This window comes from Coffea eugenioides, chromosome 2 (assembly GCF_003713205.1).
Source record: "Coffea eugenioides isolate CCC68of chromosome 2, Ceug_1.0, whole genome shotgun sequence".
Classification (NCBI taxonomy): Eukaryota; Viridiplantae; Streptophyta; class Magnoliopsida; order Gentianales; family Rubiaceae; genus Coffea; species Coffea eugenioides.
The window spans coordinates 27,388,978-27,407,318 of NC_040036.1; the positions used below are offsets into that span (position 1 = coordinate 27,388,978).

General features: G+C 35.3%; 3 protein-coding genes across 3 annotated transcripts; 1 reads left to right on the forward strand and 2 right to left on the reverse strand.

Moving 5' to 3' along the window:
• Positions 1-1,022: 1,022 nt before the first annotated feature.
• LOC113763132 lies at positions 1,023-3,731 on the reverse strand. The gene is made up of 2 exons (XM_027306861.1): positions 3,412-3,731; positions 1,023-1,703 (listed from the first exon to the last, which is right to left on the reverse strand). The coding sequence occupies exons 1-2, from the start codon at positions 3,485-3,487 to the stop codon at positions 1,105-1,107; spliced, it is 675 nt and encodes a 224-aa protein (XP_027162662.1). The 5' UTR covers positions 3,488-3,731; the 3' UTR covers positions 1,023-1,104.
• A 1,703-nt stretch (positions 3,732-5,434) lies between these two features.
• LOC113761052 (10 kDa chaperonin 1, chloroplastic-like) lies at positions 5,435-7,832 on the forward strand. The gene is made up of 7 exons (XM_027303867.1): positions 5,435-5,601; positions 5,708-5,769; positions 5,942-5,992; positions 6,913-6,978; positions 7,069-7,116; positions 7,245-7,274; positions 7,440-7,832. Exons 1-7 carry the CDS (start codon positions 5,514-5,516, stop codon positions 7,506-7,508), a joined length of 414 nt encoding a protein of 137 aa, XP_027159668.1. The 5' UTR covers positions 5,435-5,513; the 3' UTR covers positions 7,509-7,832.
• Positions 7,833-8,456: 624 nt separating this feature from the next.
• LOC113763709 (protein TRIGALACTOSYLDIACYLGLYCEROL 4, chloroplastic) lies at positions 8,457-14,139 on the reverse strand. Its single transcript, XM_027307610.1, has 5 exons — positions 13,782-14,139; positions 12,494-12,743; positions 10,730-11,114; positions 9,142-9,461; positions 8,457-8,837 (listed from the first exon to the last, which is right to left on the reverse strand). The coding sequence occupies exons 1-5, from the start codon at positions 14,054-14,056 to the stop codon at positions 8,640-8,642; spliced, it is 1,428 nt and encodes a 475-aa protein (XP_027163411.1). The 5' UTR covers positions 14,057-14,139; the 3' UTR covers positions 8,457-8,639.
• Positions 14,140-18,341: the final 4,202 nt, after the last annotated feature.

An 18,341-nucleotide genomic window follows, 5' to 3' on the forward strand; every position in this document is an offset into this window, starting at 1 on the left:
ATGAATGTCACAGTATCATATCTTTGCTATTGTATATTGTATGACAAAAATTAAATCTCAAGTTTGAGTTAAAGATAAGATGTACATTGAGCGGATAAGACATAATTTGATATAGATTAAAACTATTTATGAGTATATAACTGAAACTAAAGATTCCAAAAACTAGATTAGAAATAAACAAATCATAGAGTGGCTTGAGCGATTGGCATGCATTATATGATGTATGATGTATTATCAAAAAAGCTTGTCTATCCATATGGTATAAATGCATATGAGTGAGGTTGAAAATTTTAATATCTTTTGACGAGTTTTATAGCCCATATGAGTAAGGTGTCTTAGTCATGGAGTATTTTTGATAGACTCATCTACATAAGTGTAGAGATGGGATAATATGACAATTTAGGTTAATTTTCTAAAACACTCATGAAAATCGGGATAAACACGACTGTAGCATGCTAGCTTGTAAAACTAATTTAGAACATTAACATGTTCATGTTTGTGATATGATTCTACGTGTCCTAAAGTGCTCAGTGTATTTAAAAACTAAGGTAAGTTTGATAAAACTAAAATCTAAAAATTGAAATATTAAATCTGAATTGTGAATCCAATAAGTTATTATATTGTTAAGAGTTATTAAAAAAGCAACCTCAAATACACTAAAAACAACTTAAAAAACAACCTCATCCATAGTAAAAGCATTTCACCTACATTATTACAGTAAAATATTTCAAAAACATCCCAAAAAACAGTTAATCCAAACGGAATTGTTCTATCAGATTCAGAACATATTACTCAAAGCAACTAAAAACCAATTAGAAAAAAAACAAGCCGATGATTTTATGCCATCGTGAAACCAAAGTTCCAGAATTGCCACTACCATTCCTCCATTCTCCACTACCCCTCCTTGTTCTAGCCTCCCGTTTACTCATCGTATTTTGCACATAACTACGGTTTGGAGTGGTGGTGCTAGCCTAGGGCCATTGATCGCTATTGCATGGTATGTGTACACACACAAACACACATTAAAGTCGAGAAAAGCAACTACTTTTAGGTTCTAATTCATCCAAAACAAGTATCACAATTATCAGCATCTCTTAATGAAAATTATCGTACGCTTGTTGACAGAAAAAATATGATGAATAACATGACACAGATGTTGACATATGAAGCTTGATCAGTATTTCGATTTTGTCTGCTGCAAGCATCGCTTAGTCCGCTGTAACATCCTTTTTTCTGCTTGATCCCTCTCCCAAGATCATCAAGAACAAACGTGGTATTTGTTTGACTACTGCTAAATAAAACACACCACAAATAGGGACCTTTGTGCTTATGGGCTCGAAATATGCCAATTCCTACTTCGTTATGTGATCTGTTTCCCAAAAGGGAGAAAGATTTTTTGTCTCGGAAAAGCACTTTTGAGAAGGCTTCTGAAGGCGTGAGATCTTTGTGATGACAGCCAACAACATGGCCAGTTATGGTTCCAAAAGTTGGCAGCTCCACACCACAATTGGGAGCAAAGATTTCAGTAAAATCATCTGCGGAAGGGTGACAATTTATGGCATTATCACTAGTGCAGTTAGCTTGACATTCCTCTGCACACTGCAGGGCAACGCACCCCAGGCCAGGACTATTACTTAATTCAGGAAGCTTATGAGCTGTTCGGTTCATGTTGATGAGTTCAACAAGATCATCTGCTGGGTTCCCTGTAGCAAAATACAGTACAATACACAAGGGTAGATCTTGCAGTCAGATGACAGTGTTTGAAAAAAATCATGTAACACAAACCTGAAACTAACAAGACAAAAGAAATCCAGAACTGCCATGCCTTTTGAACATGAGCAGATATCAATGAGACAGAAATGTATTCTTGCTGCCTGAGTGTTAGTGTAAATTCAGATTACCGAGAATAAATAAGACATAGCAAATTGCCTTTCTAAGTCAATCTCAGCGCTTCTGATTCCTTACCTTTCAATCTAAGACATTTCTTATTTAACATCACAATTAAGGTACAAATGCAGCGACTGCTCCAACAGGTGTATCTGGCCACAAGACTAATGGTGAGGTGGAGGAAAAATTTTCTTTTTATTCGAATATAGGTACTTCCAAGTCAATACAAGTCGTATATTTTCCTATCTAATCTGTGAAGACACTCTAATTAAGGGGTTGGTTTTTGAAGATCCCTCAGGTAAAGCATGAGAATCAGCTGAGCAAACATCATCAGAAAAGTAAGTCATAGAAAATACAACCAAAGTCTATTGGGCATGCCATTTCATGTCCTTATTGTAACTAGCCCCTTCTAGTTCATCATCTCCGAAATTTCATGTCAGTGTGATGGCCGATCATACATGCATTTCTCCTGTCCTCCTTTATAATAAGAGACTAAGTTTCCTTTCTTTCCTCTTAAAGAAATTTGTGATGAAGGGTTGAAGAAGGGAGTTTTAGCCTTTAAGCCATTAGTGGTTGCTTGTCCCCTGCTCATTATCTGCAGCTGGACTTCCTATTCCAACTACGAGCGGGTTTAGTACAAAATGCATATCATAACAATAAATTTTTTTTACATTTCCTCCTTAGCTCTTGGTCATAGAAAATGATACAGGGGTAAAAATTCCCCCAAAGAATAAAGCACATTATTCCGATACAGCAAAGAATGACGTTCTATTTGGTTGCAGGTTAGATAATTTAAGCCAAAAACAACCGCGTCAAAGAATTTACAGAGTGCAGTCTTATGAGCTAACTTAATATTTGTTTGAATCACAGTTTTGGTATTTGTTTATGTTCTCTTGTGTCACAACGATCGATACATAAGCTTTGATAATCAAAGTAGAATAACAAGAACATCACTTGTGATAGAAATGTATTCATAACAATAGTGGTAGAGAGATGGGCTAAGAGAAATGGAGGAAAAAATGGGAGAATAAATTCGATTAAGTTTCAGTCATAAGCTCTTCTATGAATCAATTGCATCAAGGCACAATAAGTCCTTTATTTGACCGAAATAAATGGGCAATTCGAAATTAACCGGAAATGGAATCTAAAGGATGTTTTTTTTCAAAATGCACATAGTTTTTTTTTCCAGATTTTCGACTGTTTCTTTCATCAGACAATATAGAAGTTATTTCCCCAGAAAAATTCTATGACCAAAAAAAGAATCAAAGCTACTGAAATTGACTTTTTATACAAGATCTTTCTCCATTAATAATCCCATTTATGCCAGAAACATAACACAAAATATTTTAGACAGAGAAAAAAAAAATTGAAGGTAGCTCATCAAGCTTGTTATTACATCATACAATATTGGAAAACTACAGAAATCAAGCAAAAACTAGACGGGTTATATACATCCCAGTAGTCGTGAAGGAAAGGCAGAGGAGCAGAATGAGATAAGGAGCTCTAGACTCAGAATCTACCTACCGTGGTGCTTTGAGGATACAACAGCTGCCAAGAAAAGGCTGCAAAGAACAATGAGGTTAACAAATGTCTTCAACATTATGCCTTCCTCTCAAAAGAGTCCGATATGCCAAATTCAGAAAGTGAGTGAAAGAGCTAGTTTTCACTCACTTTCTTTCTCGGTGGAAATGAAAAAAAATATGAGAGAGAGAGATGAAAGAAAGGTAAAGCTCAGACAAAGGGGTCTGCTTAGCGTTTAAACTTAAGACTATAGATAGCATTTCTTGCACATTACTGGAGAAGTCAAATGAACATTGGAAAGAAAAAGTGAGCTTTGGGTTTTGAGAAAAGTGGACAGAGGACGAGTTTTTGCAGAGATTGGGGGTGGAAAAGATGGCGTAGGGGTCCCAAGTAGCCGTTAATTGATTTCTTTTTTTTTGGGAAATACCTCTCCAGTTGCTTCCAGCCAATTAGCCGAATAACAACAGGCTATTCCTAATGTTTGTTTCCCCACTACTCTTCTAAGTATTTCAGTTAGTTGATCACTTATGAAGATTTATTGCAACTATTAATACTTGGGATTCTAATGCCAAATTCAACAGTGGAACATAGTAACCAGTTAGACCTTGCAAACCAGAGAATAGATTGAAGTTACTTGAAATGCTGAGGCCAAGAAGTGTTTGTATACCTGTTATTTGAAAAAATTATTCATTTTGACACTGAAGTACTTTGTCTGTGATATGATGTATTATATGATATAAAAAAGTAATTAAAAAGACAAAAAAAGTAGTTAAAATATATTTATGATGGAAGCCAAATAATTATTTTCAACTAATGGGATATCCAAACATTGTTAAATAATTTACAACTTTTTTTTTCAACTTTGCCCTCTATTTATATTGTCAATCAAACCAAAGACTTGCAATCTTTCTTCTTTTTTTTTTTTTTTTTTTTCTTTTTTCCTTTTATTTTTACTTTCCTTTTTTATTTTTGGTCAAACTAGAGACCTTTTTTCCCTTTTCTTTCCATTTTTTCCTCTCTTTTTCCTCTTTTCTCCGTTTCATTCTTTTTCTTGACAATCCAGTTCTTCTTGGATAGTTGAATTATTTCACATAATATTTCACTTGCATCATAAATACATTTTTTAACCCACATTTATATATTTTCAATTACTTTTTTATCTCACATACATCGCGTTACAAAAAAGTACTACAGTAATTATTTTAAATAATACTTTATCCAAACACTCAATTTAGCACTCAAGACTGATAACTTGCCAGCTTTTCAGGAAAATTCCCAACTAGCTGTCGGGTCTAGTCAGTCCAGCAACCCAATAATTTAACAAAAAAATATTATGTTTTAGAACAACACATGAATTTTCAATTGCCATTCGCATTTTTAACTTGCATGGATGTTATTTATCGGTCATTCATCAATTTTTGAGTCGTAAGTTATTTACCAATCGATCATTCAGTGATTTTTAAGTAGTTTCTAGAGTTTGATCAAAAGTATAGGGGTTATGTGGATATTTCTAATCGATAAGGGATCCTTTGACTTGTGCATAAACGATAGAGAAGTTTATTGGATTTTATCCAAATGCATATGATTAGAATAATATCTGTTAATGTTAATTTCTAAGAAGGATTAAAAAAAAGATACAGTACTACCATCTTAATACCTCAAGACAAAGATAACTAAATACTGGTACATTACACGTGATTACAAATAACATTGAAAATTTTTGTTTGCATAATGATTTTTTTTTTTTTTTTTTACTATTTTGTGCTGCTATGATGGTATAGACTTTTTTTTTTTTTTTTTACGTTACATGGTTTCCAGAATTTTTTTTAAAAAACATAATAATCGTAGCGATGGGCTTAACTGAAGCGTGCGTCTGACTTGACAACTGCCAAAATGCCCAATTAAATGGGCCTCAACTGTAGGCGACCCAAAAATCTGTGATTAGGTCACAAAACCTGGGTGAGAGCTCCGACGAACTCTCTAGAAGGCAAAGCTTTTATAACCAATAAAAGGGCCCATAAGCGTATCATTTCAAAATTAACATTAACAAAAGCTGCTCTTCCTCCCAGCTCAAAGCTCAAGTCTGTAGCTCTTTCCCCTTATCCATGGCGTCTACCCTTGTTACATTAGCAGCAAAACCCTTCACTTCTCAAAACACAAACCTCCAATTTTTGCCCACCCAAAGACCCAGAGGTAATTCTAACTTCCTTTTCTTGGTTGCCCTGTTGAATTTTTTTTTCAATTTCCAATTAGGCCTCAGCTTTGTTAACATATATAGTTCATTTTCTGTTCTCATCAGTTTTGCCCAGAAATAACTCCCTCAGAGTCAGTGCAATTGCCAAGAAGTTCGAACCCACTAAGGTTTTCACTCGTTCTTCATCCTGTTTTTCTTTTTCAACATTTTAGAGTAGAATTTTGTTTCAACTTATTTTCAATAATTTTTCCCAGCTCTTATGTTGGACGAATGGGGGAATTGGGAAGGGAAAAATTCCTGATGGGTTTTGGTTTATTTGATTATTTCTATGTTTTACAGGTTGTGCCTCAAGCAGATAGAGTGTTAATAAGGTTAGAGGAGCTACCACAGGTATTCCATCGTAGACTTTATCATTGTCAAGATTAAATTTTTCTGGCTATGAATTTTGTTCTTCTGCATTCATATTATCGTGGGTATTTGGTGGGTTAATACTTACTTTTAATGGGATTATATATGTGAGATTTGAAGTAATGAATTTAATACGAAACAATTGAGTATCCAGGCATTATTTTCGTGTCAAAATTCTGTTGGATATTGGAAAATGTTGAATCAGAATGTTGTCTTTTTTCATTCATTATTATTCTAAAAAATGTTAGAATTTTTGTTTCTGTAATAACCACAAGCATCTTTTGCAAAGTGATGACTACTATGAAAAGTAACTTTCAGTGAATAAAAACAGTAATTAAACCATCGTAGTTACTTAGTGAACGGTGACCTATTTCTTATAAATTCAGGGCCTGTCTATGTGTTATGAACTCTGAAGCGGACATAAAAGACTTCAATAATATTGATACTGGGTTGACTATGTAAAATTCACACACTAGCAGATGGTGATTCCTTTGATTGTGTGGTTATAGATGGTATGATCCTGATTTTATGTGTGAGACTTCAATTAGTTACTTCGAAGTTTGTGATAGTGGCAATGCGGAGGAGCAAGTTGACATTCATACTTCCGTGGCAGAGTCTTTTCGGTTATAATGATGGGAATGTATTGTTGCAAGTGCTGCCCCGTCCCAGGCTGTAGCACTGAAAATTACTATTGTATTCCATAACAAACTTTCTTTCTAGCCCAACTTTTGCCTATAGTATGCTCTTATTTCAGTCATGCTGGATAGTTAAAGGAACTTGAGGAATTCTAGTCCTAATGGATACTATAGAATTCTCTACAGACATACTTTTAGACAGACATGCGCAAACAGAGACATACCTTCCTAGGGCTATGATTGACATACAAAATATTTTTAATGCAGAAATCAGCAGGGGGAGTTTTGCTGCCAAAATCAGCAGTAAAGTTTGAGCGCTATCTAATGGGGGAGGTAGGTGAAACATCAAAAATGTTTTATTAAAGTAAACACTACTGGACTGAATTTCATTTATTGGCTGCTTAATTGCGTGATTTACTCTAGGTGATATCTGTTGGTACCGAAGCTGGCGAAGTGAACAGTGGTAAGAAGGTCTGTTGACAAATTTGTGCACGCAGAACTTTGAAGTCCTGTTTTTGATTACTCAAAATACATAGCCGGGATGCTGGACTTTGTTGTTTGACGTGATTGTTGTCTTGACCCTATATTATTTTTTGCAGGTGCTTTTTTCTGACATAAATGCCTATGAGGTATGCAATGACACGTCACTTCTATGTCTTGAGATGTGTTCTCGAGATGTTTGCAAGCAGTTTCTAGGATTACATGATCTGCAGGAAATGGATACTCATTTAAACATATTTCTTTTTTGAGGTATTTATGATTGATTTTTTTTTTCTTCTTTGATAATCTATCAGGTAGATTTGGGAACAGAGTCTAGACACTGTTTTTGTAAAGCTGGCGACCTCCTTGCTGTGGTTGAATAATTTCAGCGTTTCAAAGGCTGAGGCTTCTGATTAAGGAGATTTGGCTTCGACGATGCATTCATTTTGTCAGATTTGGTTGGTAGAGAGCTCATTTGAAGTCTAAAGTTGCTTTTCTCTTACTTTCAATTGTGCAATTATAATGTAAAACTCAGTGTTGTGGGATGTTGCAATACTGTAATTCATCACAAGTTACATGCTTCAAATTTCCCTGCCTAAAATCAAATTTCTGGTTTTCCATTTGACTCTGCTTTTGACATTGATGTGTTGTTGATTTTAGGCTGGCAGTCTTATCTAAATTTATAGTTAGTCGTATTGTGTGATAAATCAGTTCAAAATTGTTCATCCGGTGAATCATATTGGGCTTTTGTTGATGTTCACCTCTTAAGGGGTCTTCCTGAAGGCAACAGGTGAGCATACTAGGGTTAACCATTTTCCTTGTCATGATGCACTTTCTTGCAAAAGTTTAGATGGGGGTAAGTTACTATAATGATAGGTCAGTATATCAATTATTAAGAAGGATCAGCAACTGAATGCTGGATATGCTTCAGTCTTGTTTGATATCTGGTTATAATCTACAAACTTATCTTTCAATTATGCCAAGAGAAGAGGGCAAAAGAAACGACAGAGACCAAAAGTACGGCTTCCAATCAGTATCAACAAGCCATATAAACTGACAATAACAATCGGTGAAGACATAATCATGGAGTGGTAGAACCGAGTGAAACCAAGAAGAACTGGAGAACTGACAAATAAAATCGTCCTTTGTATCGAAAGTGTAACGACCAGCATTACTACTCAAGGTGCAATCTGATTTCACAGATCAAAAGAGTTACCAGCTTTGGGCTGCAGATGCGCTTCTCAATCGTGTCAAGCTTGTAGTAGGAAAGCCTTTGACTATTCGTGCTTTTTTGAGTTACCCCCTCTACATATCAATTGCAACAATCAAGATGCTCAAATTTTCATGTTTGCCAACTTCTTCATTCAGCCAAAAATTTCCAGAAAGGTGCACATTTTCTGGCAAAAATCAACTGACTATAAGAAAAGTAAGGTGTTGCTATTACGAGGCGTATAATACAAAAGGACAATGAAATCAAAATTGCCTCAACTACCGAAACAAATTAGAGGTAGAAATTAAAACTCAAACAAGCGTAATTCGATCATCCCTTCCTTCCTTTTGGGAGAGTACCATGCTACAACTTTCCCAGATTGCAAGAGCCGCAAAGCATAGTTCAGGCTGAAAACAGCATCTTCAAAGTGAGGACCCCGGCTGCCCCTTGCCAAATCAAGCACAAATCTAGAGTCCACTCGGAAAACAATAGGTCCTACAACCTACAAAAATGAACATATTCAGCAGCTCAAATTTATGTCCTACACCTCAAGAATTTCAAAATAAAAAAATAACTCACATTCTAGATGACCCTACAATTCAAAACTTGCACCATCTCGATGATTGCGACTGACCTCAAGCACTTCTATGCTACTTAACCATGATACACCCAAAAAGTACAAATTTGAAAACAACATGATATCAGAGTCATTGAACTTCTCTCTTTACTAGTATTACCTTCTCTTTCAGCAAGATTCTCAATTTTATTCTATAAGCAGAAAACAAGGAGGTTTAAAACAAGTTTACCTGCTGCTGCAATATAACATTGAATCTCGGCAAAGACGGAAAGTTTTCTGCATTACTGTAAGAAGCATTCCCAACATTTGAAATCTGCTTGGCTAATGCCGAAACTGAAGCGACATCCAATCGGGCATCTATCCTTGATAGGTCCCCAAACAACTTTCTAAATTTTCCATGCTGGAAAGTATAGCAAAATGACCCAAACATATCAAGACTGAAAGGACTTCTACTCTTAGCATTATAAGGAATGTCATCATCCCCTGCTTCCCTTGATTCAACAGCAACCACACTCTTCCCATTACCAAACCATGATGCACAAGTAGCACCTATATGCACAAAAAAGTTTGAAGCAGAAAGGAAGGTTACAAGAACTGTTATTTAGTAGGAAGAGAAATATTGAAAGCAAATGTATGACTGCAAAATTTTGTACTAATGAACTGCTATCATGACTCAAGACCTGCAGTTGTAACGTACAGTATTCTCAAGACATTGTATTAGAGCTGATAGTTACTAAGAAGCTGAAGTCGGAGTAAATAAATCAAGAGATATTAGCAAAATATGTTGCATTTATTCAAGAAACTTTTAAGTTCTGAAAATGCAGAAGAGAACAATCATAAGCATGTGCTCTAATTGAGAATAGTCCCTGCAACATAAGCCGGACAAGGCCCAAAATTTAAACATCCACTGCCCTTGATCATTGGCTAATCCTGGCACTCTATTTGTTTTTAAACTCTACTCCGTAAGAAAGAACTAGATTTATAAAATCAGTAGACACAAAAAATGGAACACCAGTTGGAGAGTTTGGCATCACTTGAGTTTAAAAGACACTGCATATTCCCACCAAGCAAAGAGAGTGGATGGAGCAGAGATGAGATCTTCCTTTGGCAGTATAAATAATAACCATGTGGCATTTTGAGCTTATTGCTCAATCTCTGTACATTAGTAGCCACAAAAACTTGATGAAAGTAAATTCAAAAAGATTACTCCAGTTAACAGCTTGAAGGGACAGGATTGGCTTACACTAACTACCAGGAGTAGAGGGCTCCTGTATTCTTAAGTGTTGCAACTAAGGAGAAGGACAACAATAAAGATGATAGACTTTCATATCTAAGAAAGCCAAGGACCAGCAGCCATGGGAGGTAGAACAGCTTAAGCTTCAAATATTGACAAGAGTGAATCGTATCTAACCAACGCAATTACTTGAATGCACTTACTGTATGTTCCTTACAACACTAAAGTAGACCATCATACGGGAGACAGAACACAGATTTTTTTCATGATCCAAGTATAGAGCACAATGGACATAGGATCTTTGTTTATTCATCACTTCAACTTTATATTTTGATTATAGTTGATACATTCATCCAACTTCATTATGCTAACCAAGTACATTGGGCAGAAAAATAGAAGGCAAACACATACCAGGAGTCAGGAGATGCTAATAAATTTTTGACACAGATGAATATTTATTTTTCGTTCATGAAGGTAACAAATTGCCTTTAGAACCAGAAAAGAGTAATATAGTTAAAAGGAAAGAAAGACAGTCTTAGTTGTTCAAAAACAGAACAAGAACAAGAACATTAAACAACATTACCAATTATTCCAGATATAGCTGAATGAGGTTCCTTAAGACGAACATCATATGAAGGCCGCCAAAACTTGCCATTAGGTGTCTCTACTATGAGATCCTCTTTCGTCTCTCTTTGCCTCCACAGGTCTTGGCTCTTCTCATAAGAAACTGCACCTTTTGCGCAAAACCCTGGCAATAAAGCAAGTGGTGCCTCGGCAGCATTCGAGGAATCAACAGAACTGGGAAGGCCACCATTTTTATGAATGCCAAAGCGATATCTCAACCCAGATTCAGAAACAAGGGACAAACAGTCAAGAGATATAGATTCTGGAACATTCCAGTATCTTCCTCTATTGTCTATAAACAGCTCTGGCCATGCTGCTTCCAAGGTGATGTCATGAGTGGGAAGCTGAAACCCAACAAAGATCAACATGTAAACCTCAAACTTTGATGCATGTCTTAGAACAGCCCCAAACTCATTCAAGCATGTAAATAACACAAGCAGAGAACAGTAATAGATGCCCCCACTCACAACAAAGTATTGACCAACAATACACATTAAACTACTGGATCAAAAGAAAAGAAAAGCATTTTGCAGCAGTCACAGGGAGCAAAAGTAAAAGTAAAGCAAAAGGGGCCAGATCTGGACCCGATCTAAACCCAACATAAGCACTGTCAAATGCAACTCAAAGCAAAACTTGATTGGTATTTGTCTTGTTGGCTCCATCAAGCCCTGTTTTCCCTTCATGCTTAACATCATACTTGCAATTGATTATTTTATGATGACAAGAACTTCAGAACTCAACAAACTTTGAACATCAATTCATAAGACAAGTCAGCTGACATCAGAGCAACATAAGACTACAATCTCAAATAAATGATTAGCATCACACAAACACATTCAAAGCAATCTAATAAGCAACAACTACAACAAAAAGACCAAAATTCCTTAAAAAAATTTCCCAAAAATAAATGAATAATAGAAATCCTAAAGCAAAAAGGTGATGCCAAGTAGCAATGATTCAAAAGAAAGCAGCATTTACCTTGTCTAAATGCATTTGAAAGTCAAAATTTCATTGCAGATGAATGAAAAAATATATGCACGACTGCCATACGATGGAATGTTAACAATGGAAAGTACACAGAAAATCCTATACTCACCTGATTCTTTAGGCCTATCATGTAAATAACAAAGAACCTATAAGAATGAACATTCTGTATAAAGAAAAGGAAAAGATGGCATGAAATTGATTAGGGGCAGAATTTTGATTATTTAGGAGCGATATATTTTGGGAATAATTACGAGGCTAGTTGATTTGTCCATGACTTACCAGTTGTTAAGGCTTTGCCAACCAAAAGATGGCATAACAGCTGATGGTGTATGCGTGTAAGCCAGCTTGTTAATGTGTTATAGACACACGCTTCAAGTGAAGTCTTGGATATATTAGAAATTTAGAGGGAAGGAGAGCAGGCCCCATAATTATAGCATTTATGTTTTCTTCATGATGTCTTACACAACTTAAACATACTAGTGCCAGATATCCCCAACCCATACATTCACATGTATGCTAGCTAAACGTTTGAACCCTAGACCTGCTTTTAACAGCAGCCCATAAAATAAACATGTAAGCGTAACGAGACCAATGAGGTTGGCCTAACCAAACCGAAATCAGAAAGAAAGAACTGACTATTTGGAAGTGGTGAAGCAAAAATAGCAGTCCAAATCACAGAAATAACATAGTATAAGCAACTCAAATACAAGAAACCTAGCAAGTTCTGGATTGTTGCCTTATAAAAGAGCATGGCTCTAGATCGACGTCCTTTCCTCTCTCCATGCTTCTCTGAACTCAACAAAATGGAAGCTGAGGATGTCAAAGCAAGCTGGGAGCACAGACCAATCGAATAAAGTGATTTGTTTAGGAAATGTCTAGCAACATCTCTGAACGCAGGTAATTCCCATTCATCTGCAGCAGATACTTCAGCTTTAATGGAAGAAATCAACTTTTTCGGACGGAATTGCCCAATTAATCCAAGCCACCTGTATGTACATTTATGAAGGACACAAACCAGATGCAAACTTTGAGAATGCATATTGAAGCAGCTTTTAAACACAAAAGGCTGAAATAACATCTATTTCATAATAATGTGCGACAATCTAAATGGCATATTTTATTCTTCATACAGAAAGAAAGGAAATAAAAAAACCAACAAGCTAGTGATATATTTTTTGCATATACTTGTCGTCCTACTTATTTCCCCGTTTCTCTAGCATGTTTCCATTTATTGCAAGGGAAACTTATCATAATTTTTTCAACTCTTACAATTTTGCCTGAAGTCAAACTAAAATAAAGAATTTGCAATATAGTAAGCAGTTTCTTTTTTGGTTTTGGCTTCAAGAAGACAAATGCCATAATCAAAAAGGCAAAATTCCATAGTATCGAGAATGTGTTTGTAATCAACTGCTGAAACTTGTAATCAGACACCAACTTATACATTCAACCAAATGGAGGTTAACAATAAGACGAGTTCAAGTGAATTCAGCCTCAGATACTTTTGAGAAGATGACATTCTAGGAATAGTATCATCCACTTCATCGTGGGCAAAAATCACTATTGATGAAGGGGCAAATAGAACAAGGTTTATGCTAAAATTCACGGAATAGTATCATCCACTTCTATTTCTTAGTTGAATTATCTTTCCGGCCATTTGCAAGGGTTTCCTGAGGATAGCCTACAATAGATTTACTCTATTCCTCCCAGCTTTCGAATTCAAATGTTCGCAGCCCTTGGCTGGCATTCTAAACCAGATGCTATAGAATAGCATTACCTAGAATAGGATTACTGGAGCTTTAACCAGCAATCCAGCAACTTAACACAACCAGTAATTACACTTTCAACAAACACCAAGTTGTCCCATTTCCAAAAACATACATAAAAATGGTAAAAGAATTTTTTGTTGTTCATCCAAATTGTCAACAGTTTGTATTTCTTCATTAAGCTATAGTAACGACGAGGAAAATTCCAAGCGAGCTCTTAAATGTGTAAAGATAATTCTACTAGCAGGAGAGTTTCCTTACCAATTTGCGGTCGGGGCAGCTCTGAGCAAGAGGGAATGAAGAGCAAAAGAACCCAGTTCTTTATGAGGAGTTGGAGACCAAGTGGGAATGATTCCTAGCGGAAACCCATTTCCCAGTAAAGACAGCTGCTGAATTCTGAGGGCTCTACTCGCTCTGGCGCCGTCTAATGGAATAGGGTCACCTGGGATTGAACGGGCCACCCCGTCAAGGGATTGTGGAGTGGCAATGTCGAGGTCCCAAAACCCCGCATCCATAGCTGTTCTCAGGTTCGCCATCTTGCTGCTGGCCGGCCGGCTCAGCTAGTGGTTGGTGGTGGTAGTCTCAGCTGAGGAGTGTTTTCTTGATGGGTTTTTTTTGTTCTCTTATATCTGATTAGGACTTCGTTTTGGAAGGGAGCGAGGGAAGCTATTTGAAGGTATTTTTGGGGGGTTTTGGTGTCTATTCTTTTCTATTTTCTCTTCCTTGGGTGGAATAATGATTGTGTAGTCCCTAAACTTTAAAACGGAGATCAATTTAGTCCTTAAACTTCTAATAGTAAATTAGAATAGTCTTTTTTATTTTAGAGGAATTTTGAGAAATTGAAATACGGAAGATACAAAATTCATAACTTGGATGAAATTTTTTTTTAATTCGTGAATGAGGATTGAGTTGTTGGTCACTGATTAAAATAACTAATAAATTTATTAGTAAATAACTAAATTATCCTTTAAACATTGTGCACGTTATTCAATAAAAATATGCACTTTGGGGAACATATACTTATATCGAATATGCACATCTAAATCGATAAATTCACATATGTATACTCAAGTGTGCATGTATGAAGTAGTATGTGCATATACATGTTATTTTATAAATTTATTTGCCCTGTTAAAATTTTTTTTCGTAATTTTTTAACAATAACTTATGCCTCATCTACGAAATTCCTAAAACTTATAGAAATCTTATGGATTTCAAATCTTCCTAATCCTATTTTCCAATTTTCTCTTTTATTTCATGTTTGGAAATGTATCAACCATGGATTAGATAATTTTAGAATTATCCTACAAAGTACTTTTTCAGCATTTGAATTTGGAACTAGTCAGAATATTTATTTGTATCCAATAAATTTTCCCTCACATTATAACATTATAAGATAAGTTGGAAGATTCTATATTCCCTCCTTAGTATTTGAACTATTGACCTAAAATAGCAGTTTTTTTTTTTTTTTGCCTCTCCCCACTGTTGCAAGAAGGATGATGACAAAGAAAATTGCTTGTCATTTGACTTCGGGATGACCTCTTTGAGATGAATGTCAACAAAAGTACTAGTATATGTTTTGCCCACTAAACAATTGATTATCACACGATGCTCCTAATCATGAATTAAGACAAGAATACAAATTAATTTAAAAGTGAGTTAAATTGAAACCAGGAATTTGATTTTAGACTACAAATTTTCCTGTAAGTTACACCCTATATATATGAATTTCAATTATTCTTTCTTATCTTCCAAATTTTCCCAAGATCTTTTGGGGGTTTGGTTTCTATGTTATTTTTTTTTTTAAAAAAAAAACAATGATTTTGTGTCTCCATTATTTAAAACGGATATCGATTTAGAGTCTGATTGTTTCAATGTAAAATTTTTTCCCGAGAGAACATTTTCAATGAAAATAATTTTCGTGAAAAAATTTTCATTTCCCTTTATTTTCAGGTGTTTGGTGCAGTTTTATGAAAATGTACCACAAAACTAAAACCTACAAGAAGGATTCCCCATAGAGTCCCTCCAATTACCACCATCCCATGTACATTGGATTTACCATCTCAACCCAGAGATTCATCCAATCTCCAAATCTATCCAACTCTAGAATTGGGAATTCATAGTTTCTCAAATCAATTACACAGCATACCAATGAAGATTCAAATTCATAATATGTCAACGAAAATTGCTTCAGTAATTAAACTATAATTGATCAAACATCATATGGAAAAGTAGTACTTGAATTCTAGTACAAACTTTTCTGCACAATAGTCTTCCAAATTTCTCCTTCACTTTTCCAAATTTCTCTCACCCAAAAACTTATCAGGACCCACTCTTGGTATAGATTTTCTACATCTCCATGGATGCATTGTTTATGCTGGCATGGGAGGAAAGGAATAGAATTGGCGAAGATGAGGAGGAGGGAAAGGTGGCTGACAATGGTGTTTTTCATTGCAGGTGTAAGGATGCATTTTTAACGATGGTCTCAGTTTGGTATTTCTTATTTGTTATGAGTATTTTGATAAGTAAGCGCTGAAATGATTGATACGTTAAGTTTGATGGAAATTAACTTCTGTATGCCTGCTCCGTAAGTCATTTTACATCTTGTAGCGTAAAAGATTTTGCACTGGAAAATATTTTCCCGACATCTTTTGCTGCCAAACACCAGAAAATCCAAAAACTATTTTTTGGAAAATATTTTCAGTTCAAACAAACAGCCTCTTAGTCCTTGAACTTTGAATGGATTAAAATAATCCTTTTATTTTACGTTTGGAAATGTATCAACTACCAACTGTAGATTAGTTAATTTTAGAATTATGCTCTTAAACTATAGAAATGCTGTTAATTGGTTATAGCACAAAATGTTGAACTAATAGAAGCTCTTAAACCTTCTGTAAACTACTTTTGAGAGAGTAATTATGAAGTATTAATAGTAGGTCTTGGCTATTAGCATGTACACTAGTGTACACCTTTGAATTATATTCCAAGTCTGATTATACTTGTACTGTAGGTGCAGAAGATTGGAATCTCTGACTTGCAATCATACCTACATCTTATACCTTACCTGGTAGCGATGCGAACCTTGTTGATGATGAAATTCGCAAACAACCAAACTCCGAATTGATGGTGATTGACACAAGTTTAAATGGCAGAAAATTCTATTTGAATCCCTCTAAACCCCGTAATTGTGAATCTTTTTTTATCAATAATCAAAAGAACTAACGAACTCTAGAAATTGATGATAGGCGCCACAATCAACAATGATGAATTTGATTGATAAACATAATAAATACGAAGACAATTTTAAGCGTTCAAGAAAAGCTCGTAGAGCCAAGAGAGAAAACTCTTAAGAAATATTTTTTGTATAATGTCGTAACTATTATTGAAAGAGAAAAAGGATGCTTTTATGTTTCTTGACACAAACTCCCAACGGACTAGGCCAAACAAAAACACAACTAATTGGAATCCCAACGGACTAGGATGCTTTTATGTTTCTTGACACAAGTTTAAATGGCAGAAAATTCTATTTGAATCCCTCTAAACCCCGTAATTGTGAATCTTTTTTTATCAATAATCAAAAGAACTAACGAACTCTAGAAATTGATGATAGGCGCCACAATCAACAATGATGAATTTGATTGATAAACATAATAAATACGAAGACAATTTTAAGCGTTCAAGAAAAGCTCGTAGAGCCAAGAGAGAAAACTCTTAAGAAATATTTTTTGTATAATGTCGTAACTATTATTGAAAGAGAAAAAGGATGCTTTTATGTTTCTTGACACAAACTCCCAACGGACTAGGCCAAACAAAAACACAACTAATTGGAACTTGAAACCTAGCCCATAACCCTACTAAGTAACTCGGATCCAAGGTGCTAATCTAGTCTGTTTATTAACTAACAACTCAATCCACTCATAACTAATACTAACGACTAAATTAATGACTAAGCTAAGCTAACGACACTATAAGCTCCACACATTCGGCCGTAACTAAAGATAAAACTAATGAAACTGGAGTAGGAAATTTGGGTCTATAATCTCTTTCTTCCAAGCGATTTGGACATCCCCTTGAGCAAGGAAATAGTGAAGACATAGCTCCACACTTGGAACTCCATGCTCACATCCGGTGGTCAACTTGACTTAAGTGAGTTGATTGTTAGCAAACTCGATTTAGATGAGTTGGTTGTTAGCACATAGTCTCGAGTAGAATTTTTATTATTTGACCGTGATAATTAGGGATGCAAACGAATCGAGCCGCTCGCGAGCTCGAGTCAAGCTCGATCAATATCGAGCTCGAGTCGAGTTCGAACTGGCTCGAGTCGAAATCGAACTCGAACTCGAATTCAAAATATTAAGCTCGTTAACTCGCGAGCCGGCTCGCGCGAGCTAGAGTATATTTTTATATATATTTTTTTTATTTTTTTATTTTAAGTATATATATTTTATATATTTTTAATTTTAATAGTAAAATTACATATATATCCTTAATATTTTATTATTTATAAAGAAAAAAATATTATTTTATTTATTTTTTTAAAAATAAAATAATTATTTTTTATTTTTTTCGAGCTCGAGCTTGAAATTGTCAGCTCGTCGAGCTCGAGCTCGAGCTCGAGCTCGAGTTCGAATTCAATGAAATTATATCGAGACTCGGCTCGATTAGGCCAAAACTCGACTCGGGTCGGCTCGTTTGCAGCCCTACCGTCATTAACATCTAATGCCAAAATAAAATCTGAAAGAAAAAAAGTTTGGGTAAGGAACCGTGCAAGGCAGGTTGATGAAACGCTTTTTAAGCTAATCCTATCTATATGACTTCAAC

What these genes read in the sequence shown, in the direction of transcription:
- LOC113761052 (XM_027303867.1), top strand. Translation starts at nt 5,514, where the DNA reads ATGGCGTCTACCCTTGTTACATTAGCAGCAAAACCCTTCACTTCTCAA. An exon ending in GGTTAGAGGAGCTACCACAG is followed by an intron (nt 5,993 to 6,912) that starts GTATTCCATCGT and finishes TTTTTAATGCAG; the next exon opens with AAATCAGCAGGGGGAGTTTT. An exon ending in AAGTGAACAGTGGTAAGAAG is followed by an intron (nt 7,117 to 7,244) that starts GTCTGTTGACAA and finishes TATTTTTTGCAG; the next exon opens with GTGCTTTTTTCTGACATAAA.
- LOC113763709 (XM_027307610.1), bottom strand. Translation starts at nt 14,056, where the DNA reads ATGGCGAACCTGAGAACAGCTATGGATGCGGGGTTTTGGGACCTCGAC. An exon ending in GCTGCCCCGACCGCAAATTG is followed by an intron (nt 12,744 to 13,781) that starts GTAAGGAAACTC and finishes ATGTACATACAG; the next exon opens with GTGGCTTGGATTAATTGGGC. An exon ending in GAGCCATGCTCTTTTATAAG is followed by an intron (nt 11,115 to 12,493) that starts GCAACAATCCAG and finishes GTTGGGTTTCAG; the next exon opens with CTTCCCACTCATGACATCAC.
- LOC113763132 (XM_027306861.1), bottom strand. Translation starts at nt 3,487, where the DNA reads ATGTTGAAGACATTTGTTAACCTCATTGTTCTTTGCAGCCTTTTCTTG. An exon ending in TGTATCCTCAAAGCACCACG is followed by an intron (nt 1,704 to 3,411) that starts GTAGGTAGATTC and finishes ATTTTGCTACAG; the next exon opens with GGAACCCAGCAGATGATCTT.